General features: G+C 42.7%; 1 protein-coding gene across 1 annotated transcript in view; it reads left to right on the forward strand.

The window, feature by feature from the left end:
- The window catches only part of nlgn3a (neuroligin 3a), a 257,150-nt gene that overhangs the window by 121,072 nt on the left and 108,447 nt on the right, over nucleotides 1-27,631 (forward strand). Inside the window, exon 3 of the mRNA XM_041195469.1 lies at nucleotides 14,580-14,729. Within this exon, the coding sequence (XP_041051403.1) occupies nucleotides 14,580-14,729 (150 nt within the window). The remainder of the gene's footprint in view (nucleotides 1-14,579; nucleotides 14,730-27,631) is intronic.

Here is a 27,631-nt window from a genome sequence, read left to right on the forward strand (position 1 = left end):
CCCCCTCCCCCACCAACCATTGTTAAAATTGTGGTGGGGCAGGTGGATAGGGTGGCAGGCACAGTGCCCATGACACTTACTGGAGCCCCCACCTGCCCAACTATCATTGGGTGGACTGTAAAATCCAGCCTGAGATTACTATCACTAACCCACCACTGCAACCTTCAGAACTTCAGTGAATCATAACTTTTTGAGGGTGTATTTCAATTCAGGTGGGTGATGAGAGGAAAAACTGCTCAGTGCAGTCGATGGGAGGCTTGATCAGTTTTTGTGGTCAGGCCTCATTAACATTGTGTTGTCAAACTGCCAACAATAATTGCACTCATTATAGTCAACTATTTGAAGGTTGGGAATTCAGACAGTGTAGTCAATTTTGATGGCAACACCTTGAAGGTAATAAGTGGAATTGAGTGAAAGGTTGATAGTAGTGAGGATATTTTTGCAGTGCTTACAGTAACAAGGCATTCAAATATTAGAATCCTTTAACATTCAAAACACACAAACTAAAATAGTTTTGAGAGATAAATGGAAGATGAGGGTTTTTGATTTATTTTTAGTGATTTGACTGATTCAGGTTCTGGATTATTTTTTAGCAATTTTTCATTATCTTATAATTACCAAATTCTAGTTTGTTACGGCTGAAAGTAATCTAGAAAAATTAAATTTGGCTTGGTTTGGTTTCTGCAATTTCAATAATAGGTTTTGCTCACCTGTTATAAAACTCCCATTTCTAACTATTTTATGACTGAGAGGTTTGAGCAAATAACGTGAACGCAGGCAAAAATTTGTACACATCTCCCTTCAAAATGTCTTTTCACTGTGAAAACTGTCATTACCGTGCATGAGCTTATTGTGATTGATGGCATCGACATTTTGATCTTGCTGGAAGCTTAGTTGATAGATGATGACACCTTTCCCTAAATGAAGGCCCCTGCCCCCAAGTGGGGATGTTCGCTGATGATTGCACAATGTTCAGCACCATTTACGACTCCTCAGATACTGAAGCAGTCCATGTCCAAATGCTGCAAGACCTGGACAATATCCAGGCTTGGGCTGTCAAGTGGCAAATAACATTCATGCCACACAAGTGTCAGGGAATGACCATCGCCCTTTGACTTTCCCTAGGAATTGTGCATTGAGTAACTCGCCTCATGACACCCCAAAGCCTGTCCACCATCCACAAGGCCCAAATCTGAGTGTGATGGAATACTCTCCACTTGCCTGGATGTGTGCAGCTCCCACAACACTCAAGAAGTTTGGCATCATCCAGGACAAAGCAGCCCGCTTGATTGGCACCACATCCACAAACACTCACTCCCTCCACCACTGATGCACAGTAGCAGCAGTGTGCACTATTTACAAGATGCACTGCAGGAATTCACCAAGACTCCTTCAACAGCACCTTCCAAACCCATGACCACTACCACCTAGAAGGACAAAGGCAGCAGATAGATGGGAACATCACCACCAGCAAGTTTCCCTCTAAGTCACTCACCATCCTGACTTGGAAATATATCACCATTCCTTCACTGTCACTGGGTCAAAATCCTGGAACTCCCTTCCTAACAGCACTGTGGGTGTACCTACACTACATGGACTGCAGCAGTTGAAGAAGGCAGCTCGCCACTACCATCTCAAGGGCAGTTAGGTTTGGGCAATAAATGCTGGCCCAGCCAGCAAAGCCCACATCCCGTGAATGAATAAAACAAAATAGTGAAAACACAGATAGGGCAATCTCTGATCATTTGCTTGTATTGCTTTCAACTCACATCTTCCTCTCTTCCCAACCCCATTTCCTTTTGTGTCTCCCCTGGAAAAATCTCACCCCAAGTCCCGTACTATGGTACTTCCAAATTTCCAACTGTAAAGCTTTTGCCTTTCTATTTGCCATGACATTTCTGCAGCTGCTGAACTCTTCAATCTCACTCTTACCCTCACCTGTGATGCCTTTGTCCCCAGGAAACCCATTACTTGCAACCTGATCATTCCCCGGCATGGCCCTCATCCCCTGGATGCAGACTTTTAATGTGGACAGCTGCTTTAGCCATTCAGCACCAGATCTGGCTGGTAAAGCCCTATTGGGACTTGCTGTCATCTGCCAAAACTGCTCGTCGTTGGAATGCAAAGACAACCTTAATTTTTCTCCACTATAAATTTTCATCATTGTCATTAAGGTTGAAAACATCCATTTGGCTGCTCTGTGCTTCCCACCACCCCTCCAATCCACCAAGCCAAACTTATTTTGATGTTCCACCCTGCCCTAACCCCAAACTCACATCTTTCTCTAGTTTCTTTCCTATCACCACTGATCCTTTCTGCAGGCTCATCTTGTCCATGAGGCCCACATCTTGCTCTTTCGGTTTTATTCCCACCAAACTGCTAATCAGCTAACTCCCCTTCCTCGACCCATGTTAGCTGATATTGCTAATGGTTCTCCTTCCTCTTGGATTGTCTCTTTCCCCTTCAATTCTGCCCCCTACCACAAAAAAACTCCATGACCCCACTATCCTCGCAAACTGAGCTCAGATCCAAAGTTATTGAAGATGTTGTTGCGTCTCAAATCCCTGGCCATCTTTTCCAGAAGTTTTATGTTTGAATCCCTGCAGTCAGGTTTCTACCCTTGCCACAACAATGAAAAAGCTCATATCAAAGTCACAACTCCAACCTACTTGACCGTGACCATGGCAATCTATCCCCTCTCATTCTTTGCAAGCTGTAGCCTTTAACACAGTTGACCACACCATCCTCTTATAACTCCTCTCCCACTGTCCAGCTGAATCAGACTACCCTCCTCGTTTCTCTGGCTAGAACTGGATAAAGGAGAATGAATCTTCTGCAATGGCTTCTGTTCCTGCTCCCACGTCATTACCTTTGTGGATGCCCAAGGACCTTTCCTTGTCCTCTCCTATTTCTCATCTACATGCTATCCCTCAGTGACATCATCCCAAACCACAATGTCAAGTTCCACATGATGCTTTACCTCACCAGTTTTACCTCACCACCGCCTTCATGCTCCTGTCATTCTACTTATCCAAAATGTATCCCTGGTCTGACTAAATAAAGGGAAAACTGAAGCAATTTTCTTCCCTTCCACAGTCTCTGTTCGCTTGCAACCAACCATATGCCTCTCCCTGATCACTGTCTGAGACTGAACCAGATCCTTTGCAACCTAGACATCCTATTTTCCCCTGAGATGAGCCTCCAATCCCATCGCCACGCCATCAGCAAGGTCACATATCTCCACACCTGCCTCAACTCATTTGGTGCTGAAATCCTCATCCAACCTTTGGTGGCCCCTGTTTCCCCTTCAGTGGCATTCATGCATACGAACACATGAATTAGGAGCAGGAGTAGGCCACTCGGCCCTTTGAGCCTGCTCCACCATTCAATAAGATCAAGGCTTATCTGATTGTAACCTCAACCCCACATTCCTGCCTACCCCCAATAACCACATTGTTAATCAAGAATCTATCTAGCTCTGCCTTAAAAATATTCAAAGAGTCTGCTTCCACAGTCTTTTGAGGAAGAGAGCTCCAAAGAGACTCACCTCTGACTTAAATGAGTGACCCCTTATTTTTAAACAGTAACCCCAGTTCTAGATTCTCCCACAAGAGGAAACATTCTCCCCACATCCACCCTGTTAAGATCCTTCAGGATCTTATAGGCTTCAATCAAATTGCCTCTTACTCTTCTAAACCCCAGAGGATACAAGCTTTCTTCATAAGTCAACCGCACATTTTTGGTTTTAGTCTTGTAAACCTTCTCTGAACTGCTTCTAATGCATTTACATCTTTCCTTAAATAAAGAGACCAATACTGTACACAACACTTCAGATGTGGTCTCACCAGTGCCCTGTACAACTGAAGCATAACCTCCCTAATTTTGTAATCAATTCCCCGCACAATAAATGATAACACTCTATTAGCTTTCCTAATTATTTGCTGTACCTGCATAATAGCCTTTTGTGATTCATGCACTGGGACATCCAAACACCTGTGCTCTCAGATCTCTGCAATCTCTCACTGTTTAGATAATAAGCTTCATTTTTATTTTTCCTTCCATAATGGACAATTTCACATTTGCCCATATTATACTCCATTTGTCAGCCCACCAAAAAATGTATGCCAACTCTCTGCTTCCTGTTAGCTAGCCAATCTTCTATCCATGCCAATATGTTACCTCCACCAATTCCCCTTTATCCACAGCCCATGTGACTCCTTCAAAGGACTCCGATAAGTTGGTTAAACATGATTTCCCTTTCACAAAACCATGCTGACTCTGCCTGATTGCCTTGAATTTTTTTAAGTGCCCTGACACCTTTAATATTAGTTTCTAATGTTTTCCCTATGACAGATGTTAAGCTAACTGGCCTGGAGTTTCCTGGTTCTGTCTCCCTCCTTTATTGAATAAAGCAGTTACATTTGCTATTTTGTAATCTAATGGAACCTTCCCCGAATCTAGGGAATTTTGGAAAATTAAAACCAATGCATCAACTATCTCACTAGTCAGTTCTTTCAAGACCTTAGGGTGAGGTCCATCCGGATCTGGAGATTTGTCAGCCCCCAGCCCCAACAACTTGCTCAATACCACTTCCCTTGTGATTGTAATTTTCCCAGGTTCCTCCCTCCCTTCCATTTCCTGATATACAGCTATTTCTAGGATGTTTCTTGTATCTTCTATAATGAAGACTGATGCAAAATACATGTTTAATTCATCCGCAATCACCCTATTTTCCATTACCAATTCCCCAGATGCGTTTTCTATAGGAACAACGCTCACTTTTTAACTCTTTTCTTATTTAAATATATATAGAAACTCTTACTATACATCTTTATGACTAGGGTTTTACAGTCGATGTGCAGGGGCAGGCTTGACATGCCAGCATGTAAAATGACGCGTGATGATGTCGGATGTGCGCCCCAACATCATTGCGCTGTTTCACAATGTTTCGTTCGGCGGGCACGCACTGGAGTCGGCTGCATTCCCACTGATAATTAAAAGTCCTATTCAGGCCATTAAGGACCTAATTGGTTTCAAATTTACGCTGCCCAACCAACCTAACAGTTGGCAGGCAGGCGAAAAGGCCAAGAGGCCTTTACGCCTTTTAGGAAATCTCACCCACGAGCAGGGATGAGGTTTCCTAAAGCTTTTACAAATTGATTAAAAACTTTTTAAAAACTAGCTAGTTTGTTCTCGTACTCTAATTTTTCCCTTCTTGACCTTTTTGTCATTCTTTATATTATTTCCAATCTTCTGATCTGCCTCCATCTTGGCACAATTATATACTTTTTCTTTAAGTTTGATACTGTATTTATCTTTTTTAGTTAACTACAGATGGTGGGCCCTCCCCTTGAAATTTTCCTTTCTCACTATTCTGTGTATTCTGAAATATCCCTTTTAAATACCTGCCACTGAACCTTTATTGGCCTATTCCTTAACCTCAGTTGCCAATTCAATTTAGCTAGCTCCACTTTTATGTCCTCAAAATTGCCCTTATTTAAGTTTAAAATACTAGTCTTGGACGCACTCCTCTCTCCCTCAAAATGAATGCAAAATTCAATTATATTATGATCGCTGCCACCTAGGGGTGCCTTCACTATGAGATTATCAATTAATCCTATCTCATTGCTCAATATCAGGCTTAGTATTGTCTGTTCTGCAGGTGGCTCCAAAACGTGCCATTCTCAGAAACTATCCCGAAAATATTCTATGAACTCCTCATCTAAGCTACCTTTGCCCATCTGATTTTTTCCAATCTATACATAGATTTAAATTCCCCATGATTATCGCCATCCTTTTCTGACAAGCTCCCATTATCTCTTCTTTTATACTCTGTCCTACCGTGTAGTTACAACTGGGGAGTCTGTACACCACTCCCACAAGTGACTCCTTGCCTTTGTTATTTCTTATCTCAACCCAAACTGCTTCTGCATCCTGGTTTCTTGAACTTAGGTCAACCCTCTCTAATATGCTAATACCATCATTAATTAACATAGCCACCCCTCCATCTTTTCCTTGTTCGCAACTGCCTTCCTGTATAGATGGTGCCTCAGTCAGAGGGGCCAAGGGGACAGTTGATGAAAACAATGCCCCTTTAGAGTAATTCTCTTCAATGTCATTGCAAACTGCCTAAGTGTTTTCATAGCGCACATGAATAACAGAGGGATCCACAAGCTGGTGTGCGCCTAGCATCTACTCCATCCGTCTTTGCATTATCAGTGCCACTGATGCAGAGTGATGCTGCATATGGCTGTCCATAAGGTTGGCCACTCTTTCAGTGGATGAGCTCATTGGCTTATACTCCTGGAACATGGTGGAACACATGTCACGTATGGACTGTTCCATTTTCTGCCTATGACTCAGCAGTGCTTCAGCAAATGCCGGTGTTTGGGTACACATCTTCCTCTGCTGCTCCAGGAGGATTCGTCTTGTGTATGAGTCCTGACGGTGTGCATCTCTGTCCAGCTGAGCATGACTGTGTCTGTCCTCCATTGTCAAAGGAGGTCCAGCTCCAGGTGCCTCTGCCTCCCTTACCTACTCCTGCTCTCAAGTGAAGTGTTGGTCATCCTGTGCCACTCGTTCTGAGCTTGCATGAGGCCCCACCGAGGTGAGGGGTCTGTGCTGGTGGAGGGTGCACTCGACTAATGTGAGGTGCTCACTTGTTTGTTTCTTCCTCCACCCCATCCACAAGCAGCCCTATGGTAGGCATAAGAAGCATGTTAAAAAAAAAACCTGCTCATCAGCAGCTGCTTCTGCAGAGTTGCGGCAGGATATTACAACTAATGGCTGGGATTTTCCAGCCTCAACGTGGCAGGTTCTCCCACAACGGATGTGGCGAGCCATTCAAATGTCCGTTGACTTTGGTGGGACCAGAAGATCCCACCAGCAGGAGGGGCTGGAAAATTTCGGCCAGTGTATTTCATGGAGGAAGCCAAAGAGGAGGGAACTCCATCCCTGTCACCTGAAGATGGTAAGATCACTTCATGCTGTCTTGGATGGACTCCTATTTTCCCATTACTGACTTCCTGATGGGCTGCCACCCTGGCAAATATCAAGGGCTTCCTCCTCTATGAACATTAGAGTAGCCAATTGGAGACCCCAGCCCTGAACCAATCCTTTCTCTGGAGCTGTATGCTCTTTTCTTCTGCAAGATCAAGAGCGAGAGAGTTGAGACCACAGTGTCCTCCTTTTCCACCTCCAATGGGTCAAATGCATATGATTTTCCTGCCTTCAGTGTTGCCTCTTCCATGAGTGTTTGTGATCTGAGCTTTGCCATTGGCTACTTGGTATTCCGGGTATTCACGTTTTCCATGATCTGGAACAACATGCTGCTCAGTCTGTGAGTGTGCTGGTCACCACAGAAGTGGAAGCCTTTCAGCTAGGTGTTGCAACGCACTCATCTTGCCAGCCCTCAGAAGATCATTGAAGTGCTCCCTGCAATGTACCATCCCCTGCTGACAACACTGCAGCTGCTCACTCCATGGAGCACCTCCAAACCATGCTTGCTTTGTCTTCTCCTGCCACTCTCTGGAAACAGAGAACACTCCACCATGCAGCCACCACCTCTAAAGAAAATAACTCAAGGGTTGCATCAGTAAGTCGTAGGGCTGCCTTTGCACAGGAGCCTGACCTGCTGCTGACCCACAGCTCTCTTGTTTCCATTCCAAAATATATCATTGACCACAATAATGGCTGCCATTTGCCATTTAAATTGTGCCCGCTGCATCAACTTCTGCCTCCTCACTGCATCCACTGCTCCTAATTAGACAGTGAGTGTGCCATTGGATAACTAATTAAGAAGTTTTCCGGCCAAAAATTGGTCAGTATTTGAGGATTATGGAGAGCAATTCCAACTTTCTAAGAGTGCAGCCTACGGGAGTTATGTGGTTTCAAGAGCATTTGTTCTTCATGCCTCTCTACCACAATGCAGCCAGGGAAATTGTCATTCTTCAATTTCTGATTACGTTGTTTTGAATTTTTTATGCAACATTATATTCGCAGGACATTTCAAATTTTGAAGCCACTCACATTTTTAAAATATCTTGGATTATAAATGTGTAAACAGAAATTTAGATTTGTAATGTAATGACATGATTTCCCTCAGGGCATCAGTTGTCATAGTAACAGCATTACATTTTGTATTCCAAGCCTTTCTTCAGGAAAAATATACCTGTATTTTCCAAACTTTGTTCAACGTTAATATGAATGTTGACTTTCAGTATTTTGTTAAGAGGGAACAGGGGAGGAATTTATTTGTGTAGCGCCACATCTAGCAGACTTGCTTTGATTCTCCGGATCAAGCAGCACTGTGAGGTGCTATCTGCATGGCCCACTCAGTGTTCTTCAATTGTATCAATGAAAAGAACTGTAAATCCATTTAGCACTACTAGAAGCAGTGATACACGAGCAAATTTCTCCCCCAACATTCCCTGCCCCATGTCTGAAAGAGGTGTGCTGTGTTATGGAGCAATTATATGTAACACTGCACTTTCACCACGGTGATGGGGGTGACGGGTTGGGGAGGTGGAAGGAGAGTGATGTTATCATAACTTCTTCATCTTGCAGCGGATTCTTGTTGGGATTGCCACAGTGCATGTCACTGCTGTCAGACTTTTCACTAAGTGTGGCACCTAATGAAATGATATATATCCAGAAGCAGAAGCAGAAACCAAGCATAGAAGTGTTGTCCAATATGCATTAGAATAGCTGTAGAGCATAAGGCTGGCAAAGTGATGCCATTCTGTGGAATGTAGGATTTCAAGCTAGATGTTGCACAACAATCAGGACATGTTTCCAAGCTCTTGGCAAAGGATCATGTTATGAGGACTAAAACAAAATAAATACTGTCCAAACTCATACCAGCTGCAGGCACTGTCACAACAAGTACTTTAGCTAGTGGAAATGGTCAGTTGATAAATGCAGCCAGATGTTCATGTTCAATTTACTGTTGGGACTAGAGAATTCACTTGTAACCTCCAGTCCACTGCAAATCTCATCCAGTATCAGCTCCTTTCAGGGTACTTTCAGCAATGACTGAGAAAGTGGAACATGGTTTAATGACATCCCTCAACAGCAATATCCCAACATAAAACAGGAAATCATTTTGATTTTCCAGTTAGCTTGCATCATTATCTGATACAGAACACCCTTTATTAAATGGAGATCAATAATTCCCTCTAAAGAACCAAGAATTAAGAAAGAAAGGCAGACAGGTGGGGGCAAGGCAAGTCAGATGCTTTAATTTACTAAAGTTGACTCCAAACATGCACTCTGTGCGTACCCACATTTGTGATTATTGACTAAATGGACTGTGGTGTCAGTGTTTGGAAACAGTGGAGGTGTGTGGGCAGAGGGGGAGAGACATGCAGCATGGAGGTATGGAGGAGGGTGAAAATTTCACCTGATGTGAGCCAAGAGGTGGTAATAATATGAGCTGGTTCTATCAATGTTGGGACCTGTGTTTGGCACATGTTTTCAACTTGATGTGATTCCATGATCTGGCCAGAAAATAAAGTCGCCTTTGTGGTTAGGACGAAGTAAGCAGATGTCTTGTTAAAATTTACTGGTGCTCTGCTGAAAAGCAGTTGTGTGAAAGTCTGTTAGAGGTCTCAGCGTACAAATATATCGCTGTCAAGAACTGGCCCTTCATTCTCTCTGGTCAATAGTCGGATTTGTTACACAATAAAATATTTTGTTAATAAATGAATTGTATCAGGTAGTGTTGTTGTGGAACTTGACATTTTATGGGCCATGCGTGCAATGATTAAGTAAGTATTTCAGATTCAGTGTTTCTAGAATTATCTTTTAGGGGATGCTATTCATAGTCATGATATTTTTGAATTCTCTTGTTTCCTTTCACTTTCTCTTTCCTCGTTTCGATTCTAGGGGCCAATGCAAAGAAACAGGGCGATGATCTAGCCGATAATGATGGCGATGAAGACGAAGGTATTTTGCGGTGCTCGAAACTGGTGCATGAATGCAGAACAAAATCTTTTTATTCTTTTTGATTTTTAAGTTTCCTTTTTGGGGGCAGTTTTTGAGACGACAGTGTGTGCGTTTCCTTGCACTTTTTTTATACTTAGTTCTTCAATACATTTTTTTATGCCATATATCCCCTTACCAAACAAAGGTGTAGTGATTTCAGTTTATGTTTGTGTGACTGGAACAAAAACTGCATCACAGGGGAATAAAATAGCATTTATATGAGATTCAACCTCATCATTGCCCAATAGTTTCACTGTCAAGAGAGCTAGAGACACATTCCTCCCATCTTCACCCCTCTGCACCAGCTTTGTTTTAATCTGTGAAGCTATTTACAACTTGATTTTACATAAATTTTGATCCTCATAATTTTCATTAAAAACATCTTTCTCCTGCTTCATAGGACTGTCTAATCTCTCGACCATTGCCTACCTGAGATTGGGTACGTAAATGGCCTTTGCCACTCAGAAGCACTGGGAAGGGTAAAGGAGCACCTTAATCCTAAACTATAGGTTCTCCCTACATTGCTGTGTAATTGAAACCGGAGACTGATTGTCTGCAGGCTCGTGTTCTAATTCAAGCAAGTTCTGTTCTGCTTTTGTGTGGTTTTTTTTAAATTTCTTTCAATAATCTAGTCAAACTCAGAAAATGATGGCAAAATTTGTTCTGATTCAAGCATTGGAATAGACATACCTTGTCTCTGAACATCAGAATCCTTTTCCAGCTTGTATTCATGGTGCATCTGCAAAAATATCTCTGAAAAATTGCGAAATCCTAAGTGTATTAATGTAATTATTATGCCACTTGCGTGCATGGGCAGAGTGTAATTAAAAGGAGATTCTCTCTACTAACAAATCCTTCATAATAAAACACAAGGGCATCAGAAGACCTTTTCTGTGACCTCAAAGTTCTGGCTAAGTGTTTAGTTTGATTTTACACATTTAAGTGTCAGTTGAGATCTGTGCTCACCCTGTATGTACAAGTGTCTGAGTCTGTACGTGTGGTATAACACAAGGACCTAATAAACAACAGTGCAATACTGAGTTTATCTGCTTCATGATTAGGATGCTGATGATATGATTCCAACCACCCGCACCCCTTCATCAGAATGAGTTGCGTAGTTAACTGTGTCATGCTGCCCCCTCTCATTTGTTTATTGGGATTAATAGTGCATGTTGCACGATATTGCATACTGCACTTTATTATGAGTGTAGCAATGAGACATAAACCGATGGCTTCTTGGATTGAGCATTGGAAATATTGTGTGAGTTCTGTGGGTTTCAGCATCACCTTCCCATCTCACCTAGTAATGAAATACAGGTAAAGTGCAATCTTTCTTAAGTATGTTTTAAAGATTTCATATTCTAGTTGAGTGCAAACCTCTGCACAGGCTCTATTCTAATCAGTTATATCAGAGAAAAAGTCAGTTGTGGTAGGCAGTAAGTCTCAATACACTGTTGGACCAAAGAAGATAGATGGGGAAACAGAAAGAGGTGGTTATCATTCCATATTGTCTATGGTAGGAATTTGAAGGTGCCCATGGAGATTGCATGTGTAAATGTAAATCTTTGAAATACATCTCATTGGTAATCCATGTATAAATATTGTTGATGTAAACCATGTCTCTCTGGTCATAGTGTGTTCTTGGTGTGCTTTATATCTGTGATGATGTGACACCAGCCTCCCTAATTGTTCAGCTGGTGGAGGGGGAAGAGAAATGCTAAAGCACAGTGCTAATCATGACCCTGGCGTAATTTTCACCTTTACCGTTTTGATGGTAAACTGGGAGAGTGGATCACCTATCCTGTTTACCACCCAAGCACTGAAAGTGAACATTACCCCCATTGTGTCTGATCCTTAAAATTGGTTAATTGCATTGTAAATTGTCTATTGGGAAAAACACAGTAGAATTTTGCGATGGGATTACAAGATACATTGTACTGCCTCTGAGCCTGGAATGTGTGCAATAACTGTCAGTATTTTAGCTCCTGGTTGACACGTGATCTTGTTTTAAAATTCAGACATGGTGCACAAAGTATGGGAGTATATGTGCAATAGACATGGGCTCAGCCCAGCTGGGTGGAAATCTCAGCAGTCATTGGCCAAATATAGATGATTGGTTTATTATAGAGTCATAAACTATTGACTCTAAAATGAAGCAATTACCTATATATGGCTAAAGATCATTGAGATTTCGATTTGGCTTTATATTGCTTTAACTGGAATTTATCATAACTGATCATTGGCTTCTGGTTTGAATGGTCACTCATGATGAAATAAATCAGATACAAAAGTTATTTTTCTGTCAATTTTATATTGCTTTATTCAAATTATGTATAATGTCTCAATTGAAGAATATTTGAAATCCCGATCAGATATTTCCTGGTATTTCCTGGTGTGAAATACTACAGCAAAATACAAGTCAGAATACTAGACCCTGGGTGCCACTGATATTAAAAGTTTCCTTCATCGTCATGGGAAGGTTAAGGAATTTTTTTTCTCAAAAAAATGTGCCATTTTTGGTGATTATAAAGTCCATCTCAGGAGGACTCTGGAGTTGATTAAGCTTCAGTTTGTAATTCCAAGAGCCCAGCTCTTCTCCTTGTCAGAAAAATAAGGAGAGGTGGGTTGTGAAAGAACAGTATGTGAAACAGCATGTTTCCCAGGTAGGTACAGCCTGAATCTGTGAATGACAAAAGAGGCAGCCGGTAATGAAATTCCCTTTCCTCTCCCTCATTCATTTTGTTCAACAGTAGCTGCTGTATGTTACTTGATGTCTATGGCAGTTACTGAAGCCTCATCTCTTTGTACACGCCCTTTTTACCCTTATCAATGTTTTGTGTGTTCAATCCTTGGTGGTAAATGTCTGTTACTTTTGTGTAAAAACCATGAAAACTTGCTGCAGACATGCGCTGGTACCAGGTACCAAAGTAGGGAGTTGTAACCCTAAAAATAATGCACACTTTTCAGACCCACAAGAGCTAAAAATACATACATATGTTGGTCCTTATCAGAACGAGATTTTTTTCTCTTTTTTTCTCTTCCCTATCCCCTAACTCCTTGCTCCACTGTTCACCCATTAAACATGTGAACAAATAGATCATGATCTGTATCACAGGAAAGCTGAATGTGTCTTATTTTTCTTTTTTCCACTGTAAACCCATCTAATTCTTGCTGAATACATTTCCATTGCCCCAATAATCCTTTGATATCTTGTCTAAATGATGTTTCTTCATGCTGCGCCCAGCCATTGGAAAACTGTTTGTCCATGAGAGCATTTTGAGCTTTGGATGATGTTCAGGAACAGGGATTTTGACCAGTGAGGTGCCCCTGCTGGGAAAATCAGAATGGCATCATGAAATTCTAATTTCTTGTCGCAGAAGATTATTGGTTTTAAATTAGGAAAACAGAAAGTGCATTAAATTCTAGTAACTCACCAGTGGGCAGTGCCAGTCTTCAGTGATCAACACATATCAAGAACAATATTATCCAAAACTGACGATTAGATTCCAGCCTGTAATTCATTCCTGGAGATTAATTATTCTATTTATAATGCCTTCTAACTCCTCAGTTACATTCCTGTGTAACACATTCCATGGGATCTTAATCTTTTCTAGTTGCATTTGTTTTGTTCTCTATGCTGGAGCTGCAAGTGAGTTGTTGATGGATTTTGGTATTTACTGCCTGGGTTCTAAAATTCATTCTCCACAAAAATAGAACCAATGCTGATTATAATTGACATTCAGCAAGTTACTGTAGCATAGTTTAGGCATGTAGTTGATAAAGAAAGTGGTAACTGCTTGCATTCCCTATTAAAGTTTGGAATAAGAAATATTGGTTGTGTCATCCTTTTCAAAATGGGTTCTGGGTTTTGGGTTGTCGGTATCCCTCGTAACTGAAACCAAGGTATTTTGAACTTTTAGATCAATATTTGGGGGTGGAGTGGTCATGCCATGATTTTCAAAATTCATGAACACAAATATGGAATGTGATGACAATGGCAATTTGCATCACTGTCTTCAACTGGTGCTAAATTATTAAACAACCTGGAAGCTGTTAGTGAGAGTGACCTACTGTATAAATTTCACCTCTTTTCAGACTATGACTGATGCTGTTTTCGCCATTTTTAAGGCTTTTAAAATGTCTTAAGCATAAGAAATTCATGGCACTACCTTTGATTTTCCATCTGTATTTAGCTCCTGGTATCTGCAGTGTGTCTGTTGGCAGATTTTCTTGTGCCCTGTGATTGTGATATATTGTTACCCAATATTTATCATGTGTTGATGTTCACTGTGGTGCTTTTATGCCTGGTGTTGGCAGTGTATGTGCGTCCAATGTTTGGCATGTGTTGATGCCCTAACATTTGTGCCCACTGATTGTGGTATGTTGATGCCTGGTTGTTGCAGAATTTTAACTGGTATGTTGATACTTGGTGATTGGATTGCGTGCTAGGTAAGTTGATGCCTTTCATTTGAAGTCTGTACATGTCAGATGACTGAAGTGTATTTATGCCCATTATTTGATCATTGCTGTCCTTCATTATGGCTGCTGTCTGAGCGAAGTGTGATTTGGCTTTTCCCCTATTCCTTCTCTTGCAGATATTCGTGATAGTGGGCCTAAGCCAGTCATGGTATACATTCATGGAGGATCATACATGGAGGGGACGGGAAATATGATTGATGGCAGCGTATTGGCAAGCTATGGCAACGTTATTGTTATCACACTCAACTACCGTGTGGGTGTTCTGGGTAAGAAAAAGCTAACTTCAGGCCTTATACTCTCTGATATTTAAATAGATTATGTGGCAATGTGAGTGGTATGGCAACTGAAGTCTCCTGGCCTCCAGTATAATGTCTAGCATGAGAAAATGAACCCTTCGTTCTCTCAAGGCCTATAGTTCTGTCAAACTGGTTAGTGACTTGCTCTGAATCTGAATGTCTTACCTTTTAAAATTCTGTTTCAATATCTAGGTAACTGGGTGATGTAGTTTGTTGCAATACTTTCACATCATCCTTAGGATTCGGGCTTGAATACAACTCAGACTATGGGATAAAGATGTGAAATGATTTGGGCAATCCCAATCCTATTTTTACGGATGTCAGTGAAGAAAATGGAAAGGTGGTAAGGTATCCTTGAGTGCACAGTGAGGTAGTATATCAGGCTATTGTCTGTCAGTTTAAGAAAACTGATTGGGAATCTAGAAATTGGAAAGAGTTTTAATATAACTGACCCACTCATCGTGGTAGTGGGGGTAGAAGCGAGGGATGGGGGGAGGCGGCAATAGATCGGAGAACTATTTGTCATTGTGGGGTTTGCTTTGGCTCTTTAACTCAGCCACAGCACTAGCACCCTGCTTCCAGGTCCCTGACCAATGGGAGTGTGGACATGATGACAATCCACCTCTGTCAAAAGAACTATCTCTAGTTAAAGGGACCCCAGTAGGGGTTGACCTGTACATTGCTTCTGGTGGTTTCAGCAACCACAGGAATGGAAAGGAGTTGTTGGAAGGCTCAGTTACTTCATGAGGGCAAGAAAAATGACTGATGGCTCACTTTCAGCCAACTCCCACAATCTGATGTGCCCACATTCTCCTGCCCTACACTTCTCAAATCAATACACCTTGTATCTCCACTCATTGTTCTCTTTCAAGGCACCTCCTCAGATCTCAACAGGTAACATTAACATTCACCTCATTTTATTGGCATCTCACACCCATGCCTCACAGTCACCCTTTACAATTGGTGCAATTCCCTCCTCTCCATATATCCATTTCTCATACTCATAAGTCTCTGCTTTCTCTCTTTGCTGAAGACAGTGCAATGGGGTGAGATTGGCCACCCCCAGTGATAGACACTTTGATGGTCATTGGCAATGAATACCCACCAGGTCCACAGTAAAGGAGGTCCTAAGAGCATAAGAAATAGGAGCAGCAGTAAACCATTAAGCCTGTTGAGCCTGCTCTGCCATTCAAACCAATCATGGTTGATCTTTGGCTTCAACTCCACATCCCCATGTCCCCTGATTCCCTGAGAGTGCAAAAGTCTGTCTACCTCAGCCTAAGCTATATTCAGTGAAGAGGCTGTAGAATTCAGCAATGGCCTGGAATGAAAGCCTGAATCTCTTGAGCCACTGATGCTCAGAAATGTTGGGAAAGCTGATCCTCTGCCTGCAGACCCTGTGTTTGAGATATCTGTCACCTTTTTCGAGCTGGATCTCTGTGTCCATCTCCTCTATCCTTTGGAGTGGCACATTGCTGATGAGAAGGCAGCTGGTGCTCCTGCTGCTGTTGGTATTGCTGGTGCTGATCCTCTTGTTTCTGATCAGAGGTCCAGGGTAGAGCTGCTTAACTGCCTCCCTGCTGCAGTGAAGGCTAACAGCTGGCAAGTTGAAAACAAGGTGAGTAAAGTCCAGTGCAGGTGAAATGACTTCCAGAAGCTAGAAATCATGTGTCATGCTATGAAATCTGATTCTCTGAACAAATACTGTAAGGGCAACCTTTTTGTGTAGATAACCCACTAGCTGTGAAGTTTCACTCTTACTGGCATTCAAGTCTATCAGATCCATTAAAGAGTGGCTCCCTGCTGTCTTCTTGCTTTGTTCACTCAGAGAAATTCCTCACAGTTCAAGAAACCCATCCATTGCCTGTTAAAGCCAGAATCCTGGGTAAACTTCACAATTAATTTACTATAAAATATTAAACTTACATACCTGACAGCTTGACAGAGGTTTCCCACTTGCCAGTTCCAATTGAACTCATGAGTTGGGGGTGGGGGGGGGCGGGTGGGGGGGAGGGGGGGTTGGGAAATCATGCCACTTTTCAGGGCTTTAAACCAACCCACCTTCACCCTTGTCTGTACCTAATTGCCCTCGCCACACCTTGGCAGCTATTCTGTCCATTAATTTTTAAGACCTACCATCTGATTCAGTATATTGGCTGAATTTTTTAACAGTATAATCTGATAAAAGTTATTGTAATTGCTATAAGTTGATTACTTTAGATATTCTCTTGCATACAGCGGTGCTGCTGATTCCTATGAGCATTTTATTTTTCGGATAGTGCCTGTACTCGCCAATCTTATTGTTTTCAGGAGTTCCTCAGGATGAGGATGACTTGCTTCCACTTCAGGTTGATGGGTTCGAAGATGGCTGACAAGTCCAAATCGTGATATGGAGGCTCTGCCACATGCGTTGATGAGTTGTTTGGAGCTTGTGGCTACCTCCGATGCCTTGACTTCATCTCTGTGTTCCTGATGAAGTCTCTCAAATGTGTTTGGTGCCTTCCCAGATGAACCATCTCCATTTTGGTTGGGCACAGGCCATGGACTCCCATAAGTTGGCAAAGACATTTGATCTCTTCAGGGATGCTTTGAAGATATCTCTAGAGTTTCCGCTCTCCTGGGAGTCTCCTGCTGCTACCGAGATCTGAATAGAGCTGTTGCTTCAGGAGCCTAGTGACGCACATACAAACAACATGTCCTGTTCAGTGGAGCTGGTTTTGAGTGATTAGCACTGTGCTGTTGGGCATACTGGCTTGGGAGAGGCCACTGCTGTTGAACCAACTTTCTCGCAACTCGATTTGGAAGATCTTATGAAGGCACTGCTGGTGTTACTGCTGCAATACTCGAGGTGCTTGCTGTAGGTTGTCCAAGCGTCTGAAGCATATAGGAGTGCAAGGTTCATGGTAAACCATGACCTTAGTCTCAAGTTTGAGATCCTGGTCCTCATAAACTCTTTTCTTCAGTTGGCGGAAGACTGAGCTGGGATGTTAGAAGTGATGATGAATTTTGTTGTCTATGTCTGTCTTCATCGAGAAGAGGCTCCAAAGTTATGGAAAATAGTCCATTTTCCAAATATTAACAATACAGTAGCGGATTTCAGATGTGTAACAATAGATCTCCCGGTTTTCTGAACTAGATTTGTGAGTTTTGAACAACTTTATGTTTTTAGGCTTTTCAAAGGTGTAATGAGAAACACTTGATACGGTGAGATATACATATTGTTAGGCTGCTTTATTTCACAGACAGCAAGTGAACATAATAGAGTAACTAGTCAAAGCGAGTATCACTTATTTAGCTCAATTTGTCCTTCCAAGCATAGAAAAGAAAACAAACTTTAATTGTCTAACCTAGACATTCTTGCTTTCAGAGTACTTTTATATGCAATAACCAAACCATTGCATATCTTAGCTTCTAACTTTGGGTTTCATGCCATAAAGCCTCTTGGTTAAAACCCTCCTGCCAATGTGCAAATCTTTTTTCATCTACTTTACTGGAGGGTTAGGACATAGGCAATGGTCCAAAACCCCAGTGTGCATAGTAGGGTTGCCACCAAGCAATTAGAGTAATGTTAGAGTCATGAACTGTTCCATTTTGAGTATCTGACTGATCTACACAGAATTCTATGTTTGGGTTATATGCTCTCCCGCAACCAGATTTAAGGCGGGGGACATATAAAATTCAGCAGGAGCTGTGCTCATCAACTACTTGCCCATCTCTGTCCCACCACAATTAAACAGGGCACGGGGAGCTGTCAGGTTGCATGCCTGCCATTAGGTCTATTGAGGTCCTTAAGTGGCCAATTAATAGCCACTGAAGGGCATTATCCTGCTACCATGGGTATTTTGCCCACCACAGGGGGAGACCTCACCGGTCAGTAAACCTGGCAGCTTTAGCTGCATGGGCTAGTGTCAGGTAAGGGGAAGAGAGGACCTGCTTGTCTGGCCCCATGGGCATGTCGGAGTAATCACCCTTTAATTCCCCCCAACCCCCGCCCCCCGGCCTCACAAGCCCAACATGTCCTCCCCCCACCACACTAGTGAGACCTCAGGACTCCAGACCGTGGGCTCCTGGGATCCTTGGTCTGGTAGAACTACCTGTAGTTCCAACAGAGGCCAGCCTCCTGGTGGTGCTGGTGGGACAGCCAAGCTGCCATCCATTCAAATGGTTGGCAGCTCCCTAAGGTGGGAATTCCTCTTGAGAGAGAGAGATGAAAGTCCTGCCTCCAACCACTTAACACTGCTCTTAGCATTCAATTGCTGCAGGGCAACCCGTCGGGATCATGGACGGGCTCCTCCCCCAACCTTTTAGCCATGGGGGCAGGGACCACAACACTCCATTAAGTCCAGCCCAATGTGGGAAATATTCACTTGTGGGGACCAAATGTAATATTTTCAAGTTTGCTGATGATGCAAAACTCGGTGGCATTGTCAGTTGTGAGGAGGATGCAAAGAGGCAGATAAAATATAATGTGGAAAAATGTGAAGTTATCCGCTTTGGTAGGAAAAACGGAAATGAGGACCATTTCTTAAATAGTGAGAGACTGGGAAGTGTGGACATCCAAAGGGACCTGAGTTTCATTGTTCATAAATCACTGAAAATGAAGATGTAGGTTTAACAAACAATTAAGAAGGCAAATGGTATGTTCGCCTTTATTGCAAAAGGACTTGAGTATATGATTAAGGAAATCTTGCTGTAGTTGTATAGAGCCTTGGTGAAACAAACACCTGGAGTATTGTGTACAGTTTTGGTCTCCTTACCTAAGAAAGGGTACACTTGTTATAGAAGGAGCGTAATAAAGGTTCAGCAGTCTGTTTCCTGGGAAGGCGGGATTTTCCTATGAGGAGAGATTGAGGAGACTGTGCGCAAGTATTCTCTAGAATTTGGAAGAATGAAAGATGATCTCATTGAAATATACAAAATTCTCACAGGCTTGACAGGGTAGATGCAGGAAGGATGGTTCTCCTGGCTGTGGGGTCTAGAACCAGAGAACACAGTCTCAGAATAAGAGATAGGCCGAGTGCTGCATAGACTACATAAATTCCCTGAGGGCAGAGAGTGCCACAATCTGGGTTTCTCCATTATTATCATGAGGAAACCTGCATACGTTAGCCTGAGGTGCTGTCTACCCTGAGGAAATTATGTAATCTGCATAACACCGCTTTGAAGCAATGCTATGTGGACAAATTTTCCCTACCTCTTATGTTTTTTCACTATGATAGATTTGTAATAACTCAGGGCACAAAGATCCCAATGAACACCTCTCCTGGTACAATCACTCTTACTCTAAAGAGTGTTCTTCAATTAATTGTTCTCCAATTAGTTGGTGATAGAAGCCTCCTGAGGTTGATGGTTTGAATTCTACAGTCTTGAGGTGCAGTTTATATTAAACTGTCATGCCATTCAAATTCCTTCTAATTCTAGATTCAGAGACAGGAACAGTTAGGCCTATGTTAGAGGTAGATGCCAAATCCATTGGATTATTTAGATCATTAGGATTGAGACCACTGTCACTTGGAGAGCTGCTTTTAAAAGAGCAGCCTTATAGTGTTTATGAACCATATCTCTATGTTATGCATGTAATGGATAAAACAGAGGTGTAACTATCAGCATGTATAATTCTGCAGCTGACTATGTCAAAAACAAATCATTTGTTTTCTCAAATAAAATGAAAAAGATGATGTGAACCATACAGTGGCATTGGAGACAAGTGGCTACTGTATGGTTCACATGTCTAGTTGGTATTTGAAGTGGATTTTCAGCTGCTCCAGCTAAACCTGGATGTGAACTGGTCTGAAAATAGTGTTTTCAGGGTGCTGCTGGAAAGTTGCAGGGGCTCTCAAAAAATGCAGAGTATGCTGAATATTGGACAATATCACAGTTGACAGGAACATGATTGCCACATGACAAATTCAGACAAGCTTGGCGGTGAGATTTATACATCTGTGCTAAATTACACTAGTGAAATTAATGAGTCATGTGCAGCAGCTATTTCAGCAGGCAGCCTGCATCAAGAGACATTTGAAAATTTATAACTTCAAACAGGTGTGCAGACTTCAGCTGGGAACCATTTACTAGTTTAGTGCAGATAGATAGCTTCAGTGGGTAAGAGTGCGAATCATTTGGGCAACACAGAACCTAGTATAAGCTTCCACTCAGCAACAAGGCATTCAAAAAAAGTAGCAAAGCCCTGCCAGAAGAGCTGCAATAAAATAAATCTTTAGCTGTTTTTGAGTGGCAAGATGGGGATGAGCTTAAAGGTTCAGTTAAACTCTCCTCTAGCCACCTGATATTCCCTATCTCTGTCACAGGAGGAGTAAAGGAAGCTGGTGATCTACAGGATGTGCTACTGGAAACAAAAATTGCTTCATGTCACCCATGTAGTGTTAGGGATGGCAAACAATTTGGTTCTGTATTGCCCTACACAGAGTTGGAAGGTCATGTGAGAATCGCTAATTCTATGTCTAAGAATCACAGTATCATAGCATTGTTATGGCACCCATCGTGTCTGCACCAGCTCTCCGAATGAGCATCTTACCGAGTACCATTCCCCTTTCTTCTCCCCGTAACCCTGCACATTCATCCTTTTCAGATAACATTCTAATTCCCTTTTAATGCTTGAATTGAGCCTGCCTCTACCACACTCTGAGGCAGTGCATTTCAAACCCTAACTACTCGCTGCATAAAAATGTTTCTCCTCATATCACTTTTGCTTCTTTTACTAATTACTTCTGTCTAATTAAGTCTGTGCCCTCTTGTTCTCAATCCTTTCACGTGTGGGAACAGTTTCACCTTATCTATCCTGTCCAGACCCCTCATGATTTTGAATATCTCTATCAAATTTCCTCTCACCCTTCTTTTCTCTGAGGAAAGCAGCCCTAACTTATCCAATCTATCTTCGTAACTGAAGTTCCTCATCCTTGGAACCATTCACTTGAATCTTTCCTGCTTCTCTAATGCCTACACATTCACCCAGAACTGGACGCAATACTCCAGCTGAGGCCAAACTAGTGACTTATACAAATTCAACATAACTTCCTTGCTATTGTACCCTATGCCCCAATTAATAAAACCCAGGATACCACATGCTTTATTAACTGCCCTCTCAACCTGTCCTGCTACCTTCAATGATTTATGCACATATACATCCAGGTCCCTCTGCTTCTTAGAGTTGTACGCCTTATTTTAGATTGTCTCTCCATGTTCTTCCTACCAAAATGAATCACCTCACATATCTCTACATTGAACTACTTCTGCCACCTGTTCGCCCATTCCACCAACTTGTCTATGTCCCTTTGTCCTAGTGTAGATCTACACTATCCAGCTCACATTTCACAATGCTTCCAAGTTTTGTATCATCCGCAACTTTAAAATTGTGCCCTGTACACCAAGGTCTAGGTCTCGATGTCATAGTTGACCCTGAATTTCAGAGCTCAGTTCCAACATATCAACAAGACTGCCTATTTCCACCTCCATAACATTGTCACCCCATACATGTGTTCACTCTGGGTATGGTGCTTGTGGTAGAGGGAGGGAGATGGAGATGGGGGACTACAATGAAGCCAGATTTAAATATTTTAAAACCAAAGCACAGTATTTCTTTCGAAACGGCTTAGGTATGTGGTATGTGCAAGAAAGGGGCATGGACTAAAGTATGTACATTTTATTATTGGATTTGGGTGAATGTGAAGATAATTAAGGGCTAAACTGAAGATTAGACAGGAAATAAATTAGGATACCACAAAAGCAAAAAAAACTGCGGATGCTGGAAATCCAAAACAAAAACAAAAATACCTGGAAAAACTCAGCAAGTCTGACAGCATCTGCGGAGAGGAACACAATTAATGTTTCGAGTTCGTATGATTCTTCAACAGGACTAAGGAAAAATAGAAAAGAGGTGAAATATAAGCTGGTTTAAGGGGAGGGTGCGACAGGTAGAGCTGGATGGAGGGCCAGTGATAGGTGGAGATAACCAAAAGATGTCATAGACAAAAGGACAAAGATGTGTTGAAGGTGGTGATGTTATCTAAGGAATGTGATAATAGGTGACATTAAGTGTAGAAAGCAGGATGAGCAAAGTAAAGATAGCCCTAGTGGGGGTGGGGTGGAGGGAAGAGATCGAAGTAGGCTAAAAGGTAGAAATAAAACAATGGATGGAAATACATTTAAAAATAATGGAAATAGGTGGGAAAAGAAAAATCTATATAAATTATTGGAAAAAAGGGGAATCGGAAAGGATAAGGGGATGGAAGAGAGAATTCATGATCTAAAATTCTTGAACTCAATATTCAGTCCCGAAGGCTGTAAAGTGCCTAGTTGGAAGATGAGCTTCACTGGAACAATGCAGCAGGCCAAGGATGGACATGTGGGCATGAGACCAGGGTGGAGTGTTGAAATGGCAAGCAACAGGGAAATCTGGGTCATGCTTGCGGACAGACCGAAGGTGTTCCGCAAAGTGGTCACCCAGTCTGCGTTTGGTCTCTCCAATGTAGAGGAAATCGCAGTGGCAGCAGCGAATGCAATAGACTAAACTGAGGAAAGTGCAAGTGAAATGCTGCTTCTCTTGAAAGGAGTGTTTGGGCCCTTGGACGGTGAGGAGAGGGGAAGTAAAGGGGCAGGTGTTGCACCTTCTGCCGTTGCATGGGAAGGTGCTGTGGGAGGGGGTTGAGGTGTAGGGGGTGATGGAGGAGTGGACCAGGGTGTCCCAGAGGGAACAATCCCTTCGGAATGCCCCCGGGGGGTGGGGTGAAAGGAAGATGTGATTGGTGGTGGCATCATGCTGAAGTTGGCGGAAATAGTGGAGGATGATCCTTTGAATGCGGAGGCTGGTGGGGTGATAAGTGAGGACAAGGGAGATCCTATTATGGTTCAGGGAGGGAGAGGAAGGTGTGAGGGCGGATGCACGGGAGATGGGCCGGACACAGTTGAGGGGCCTGTCAACCACCGTCGGTAGGAAACCTCAGTTAAGGAAGAAGGAAAATATGTCAGAGGAACTGTTTTTGAAAGTGGCATCATCAGAATAGATGTGATAGAGGCTGAGAGAATGGGATGGAGTCCTTACAGGAAGCGGGGTGTGAGGAGCTGTAGTCGAGGTAGCTGTGGGAGTCGGTAGGCTTGTAATGAATATTGGTGGACAGTCTATCACCAGAAATTGAGACAGAGAGGTCAAGGAAGGGAAGGGAAGTGCCAGAGATGGACCTTGTGAAAATGATGGAGGGGTGGAAATTGGAAGCAAAATTAATAAATTTTTCCAGGTCCAGATGAGAGCATGAAGCAGCACCGTAGCAATCATTGATGTACCGGAGAAAGAGTTGTGGGAGGGGGCCGGAGTAGGACTGGAACAAGGATTGTTCCACATACCCCATAAAGAGACAGGCATAACTGGGGCCCATGCAGGTATCCATAGCCACACCTTTTATTTGGAGGAAGTGAGAGGAGTTTAAGGAGAAATTGTTCAGTGAGAGAACAACTTCAGCCAAACAGAGGAGAGTAATGGTGGATGGGGATTGTTCAGGCCTCTGTTCGAGGAAGAAGCGGAGAGTAATCAGGCCATCCCAGTGGGGGATGGAGGTGTAGTGGGATTGGACATCCATGGTGAAGAGGAGGCGGTTGGGGCCAGGGAATTGGAAATTGTTGATATGATGTAGGGTGTCAGAGGAATCACGGATGTAGGTGGGAAGGGACTGATAGACCTTGTCTGTGGCAGCTAAGGAACAAATTGGAGGCTGGATTTGGTTTGATAATCAGTGGGAAATAGCTTTGGGCATTGAACATGTGCTGTTGGTAGGCAGGAAATGGAGTGGGATTGGGACATAGTTCATCTTCTCCTCCTCTTTCTGAAGGTTTGTGACAGTCACATTGGATGGGCAAATCTTCAACCCAATATTGTTTAGAACACAAAGCAGCCTGGAAAGATGCCTTGATTTTTGAACTTTTTATTTACAAATCCAATTTTTATGGGATTCTAAATTCAAATTAAATGGGATAAATAGTCATAGATTTTAGAGAAAATTTAAATCAAATAAATAGAACACAAAAACATGTTCTGAAAATACAGAGCAGCTCTTTTTTGTTTAAAATACTGAGCACAAAAGTTTTCTTTAAACCAAGAATGAAACCAATATGATTCCTTGTTTTGGATAAAGTATGGGGTGGATTTGGGTAAGGGAGAGTAATTGTTGTACAGAAAGAGGATTAATAGCTTTTCTTTGGAGTCTCTGTGTAAGCACTAATGAGCGGAAATGGTAGCACAAATCTTCTTGGACAAACGAGTATCAATCTAGTGCATCTGGCAATTGGAGGAGAATGTTTAAGGACACAATATACAGTGTTCACTATTCATTTCCCAGAGAGGAAGTAATGGCTTGTTTACCCACACAGAGATTTGAACAGTCATAGCCTGCTCGACTGACCTGGAGAGTCTTGAATTAATCCCATCATCTCAGAAAGGGCAGCTCTAATACACTGCAGTAATGCAAGAAAATTGCAGATGTTGGAAATCTGTAAGAAAAAAGAAAAATGCTAGAAATCCTTCCTTCTCCAAGCAAAGCTTCATTTCCAACAATGTGTGGTCTCAAAGGTTAAAACACTTCAGCTTGAGGCTTGAATTTTAACTGAGGCCCTGGATAACGAGGTGCATGATGAGATTAGTTAAGTTTCCAGATTCTTGGTGCCAGCTGATAGGGTGGATGGACAGTTTATTGCACAGATACTAGCCCACTAATTTCAGGTTTAAGATCACACCCTGAACAGACTACAGAACTACAGTAGTTTAGGATTATGATTTGATTCCTGCGACTTGGAGGGGAACCTGGAGATGATGGCTCCCACCTTGTCCTTTCAGTGTTGTAAGGTGTTGGGGGTAGTTTGGGAGGTCTTTTTAAGGTATTCCTAGTCTTCAGTAGTTCATAAGTATTTATATATATATATATATATATACTATATACATGGTAAAGATCCAAGCTAGGAGCTGTCTCCGTGCTTGCTTCTATATACGGTTCCGTCCAACACTACACAGACCTCTAGGTGTGGGTCATGTGTTCTCTTACATCACTGTATGGGTGGTACTGTACTCAGTCCCATGTTAAGCCTTTGTGCCAGAGCCTTATGCTACACCTCCCCCAAAGTCTTTACCCAACCTATTTACAAGTTATCCCAGTTTCTTCCATATATTTACATCCTTACTACTACCCCATCCCCCCCACTCAAATCTCTGAGTTCATAGGTTCAGGTGGTCTGGAGGCCTTATAACTCTTTCATATCTTGTTCCCACTTGTTGTAAGTGGAAGCCAGCTTCTGCCTGGAGAACTGCTCTCTGTCTTGGATATCCTGGTAATGCTTGGCTACCAACCCTGGTATTAGTTTCCTCAGCAGGATTGGGAGTTTTGTGCGGAGTTTTCTGCCCATTAGGAGTTCAGATGGGGCTAGGCCACATTGTAACCGGGTGGACCTGTGGGTTAACAGTGCTATCTGGGAGTGTTTGTTCTTTTTTGGGAGGGCTTTTATAGTGCAGGTCCCTCTTTCCGCCTTCCCGTTTCACTTTTGGTGTCCTGGAAAACTCCCATTCCTCATTCACTATCAGGCCAGCATCCTGCAGGCATTTTTGGACTGCTGTGAGTCTTTTGTCACATTCCTCCACTGTTGTGCATTGAACCACAACATCGTCCATATGGCAGGTGGCACCCTATGGACCTTGCAAAACGGCCGACAATGTATGTTAAAATATTACCAGGCTGAGGTGATTCCAAACAGCCGGCGGTTGAAGCAGAATCTGCCAAGGGGTTAATGAATGTGGTAGCAACCTGGACCCTTTGTTGAGGGGAAGTTGCCAAAAGCCGCTATTGGTGTTGAGTTTTGAAAACACCGTGCTATTAGAGAGTTTAGTCAGGCTTTCATCCACTGAGGGCATCGAATGTTCTTCTGTGGCTATGGCTTTATTGAGATGCATCAAATCAATGCGAATACGGATGGACCTGTTCAGTTTTGGGACCGGGACCAACCCAGGAAACCATGTGGTTGGTTGTGTGACTGGGAAGATGACCCCCATGTTTGTTATCTCGTCTAGTTGCTGTTGCACTTTTTCATGAGTAGATGAGGGATCTTTCATGGCGTGAACAAGCACAAGAGTTTAGTATCCTCCCTCAGTATGATCTTGCATGAGTTCTTCAGTCAATTTTGTAAAGAGCTTCAGGAGCTCCATTTTATACTTGGAGTCAGGCCCTTGTTGGTTGAACTCATCAATTTTTTGTAAAAGGTTAAGGTTGACTCAAACTTTACAGCTGAGTAGTGAACAGTCCTGGTTGTGGACCTTGTACACGGTCTCTCAATTGTCTTTGTAGCTGAGTGTCAACTGCAGAGTACCTTTCACTGGGAGTTTGACACCAGCTGTTCTGTACAGGTGCATTGTGGGTGGAATCAACTGTTGGGTCACTAGCCGTGGTTCTCTGTCCGATAGGGACCAAAACACTGGCTTCCGTGTCCAATTTAAAGTATGTGAGATGGCCGTTAACTGAGATATGAGATTTGAGATCATGGGTTTAAGGGTGCTGTCGAAGGAGCCTTGACGAGTTGTTGCAATACATCTTGTAGATGGTACACACTACTATTTCTCTGCGCTTGTGGCGGAAGGAGTGTATGTTTAATGCGGTAGATGGGTGTCAGTCAAATGTTCTGCTTTGCCCAAGATGGTGCCAAGCTTCTCAAATGTTGTTGGAGCTGCACTCATCCAGTCAAGTGGAGCGTATTTCATCAGAATCCTGACTTGTGACGTGTAGAATGTGGACAGGCTTTGGGGAGTCAGGAGGTGAGTCACTTGCTGCAGAATTCTCAGCTTTTTCTTTATTCGTTCATGAGATGTGGCATCACTAATTGGGGCA

This window comes from Carcharodon carcharias, chromosome 9 (assembly GCF_017639515.1).
Source record: "Carcharodon carcharias isolate sCarCar2 chromosome 9, sCarCar2.pri, whole genome shotgun sequence".
NCBI classification, from domain to species: Eukaryota; Metazoa; Chordata; class Chondrichthyes; order Lamniformes; family Lamnidae; genus Carcharodon; species Carcharodon carcharias.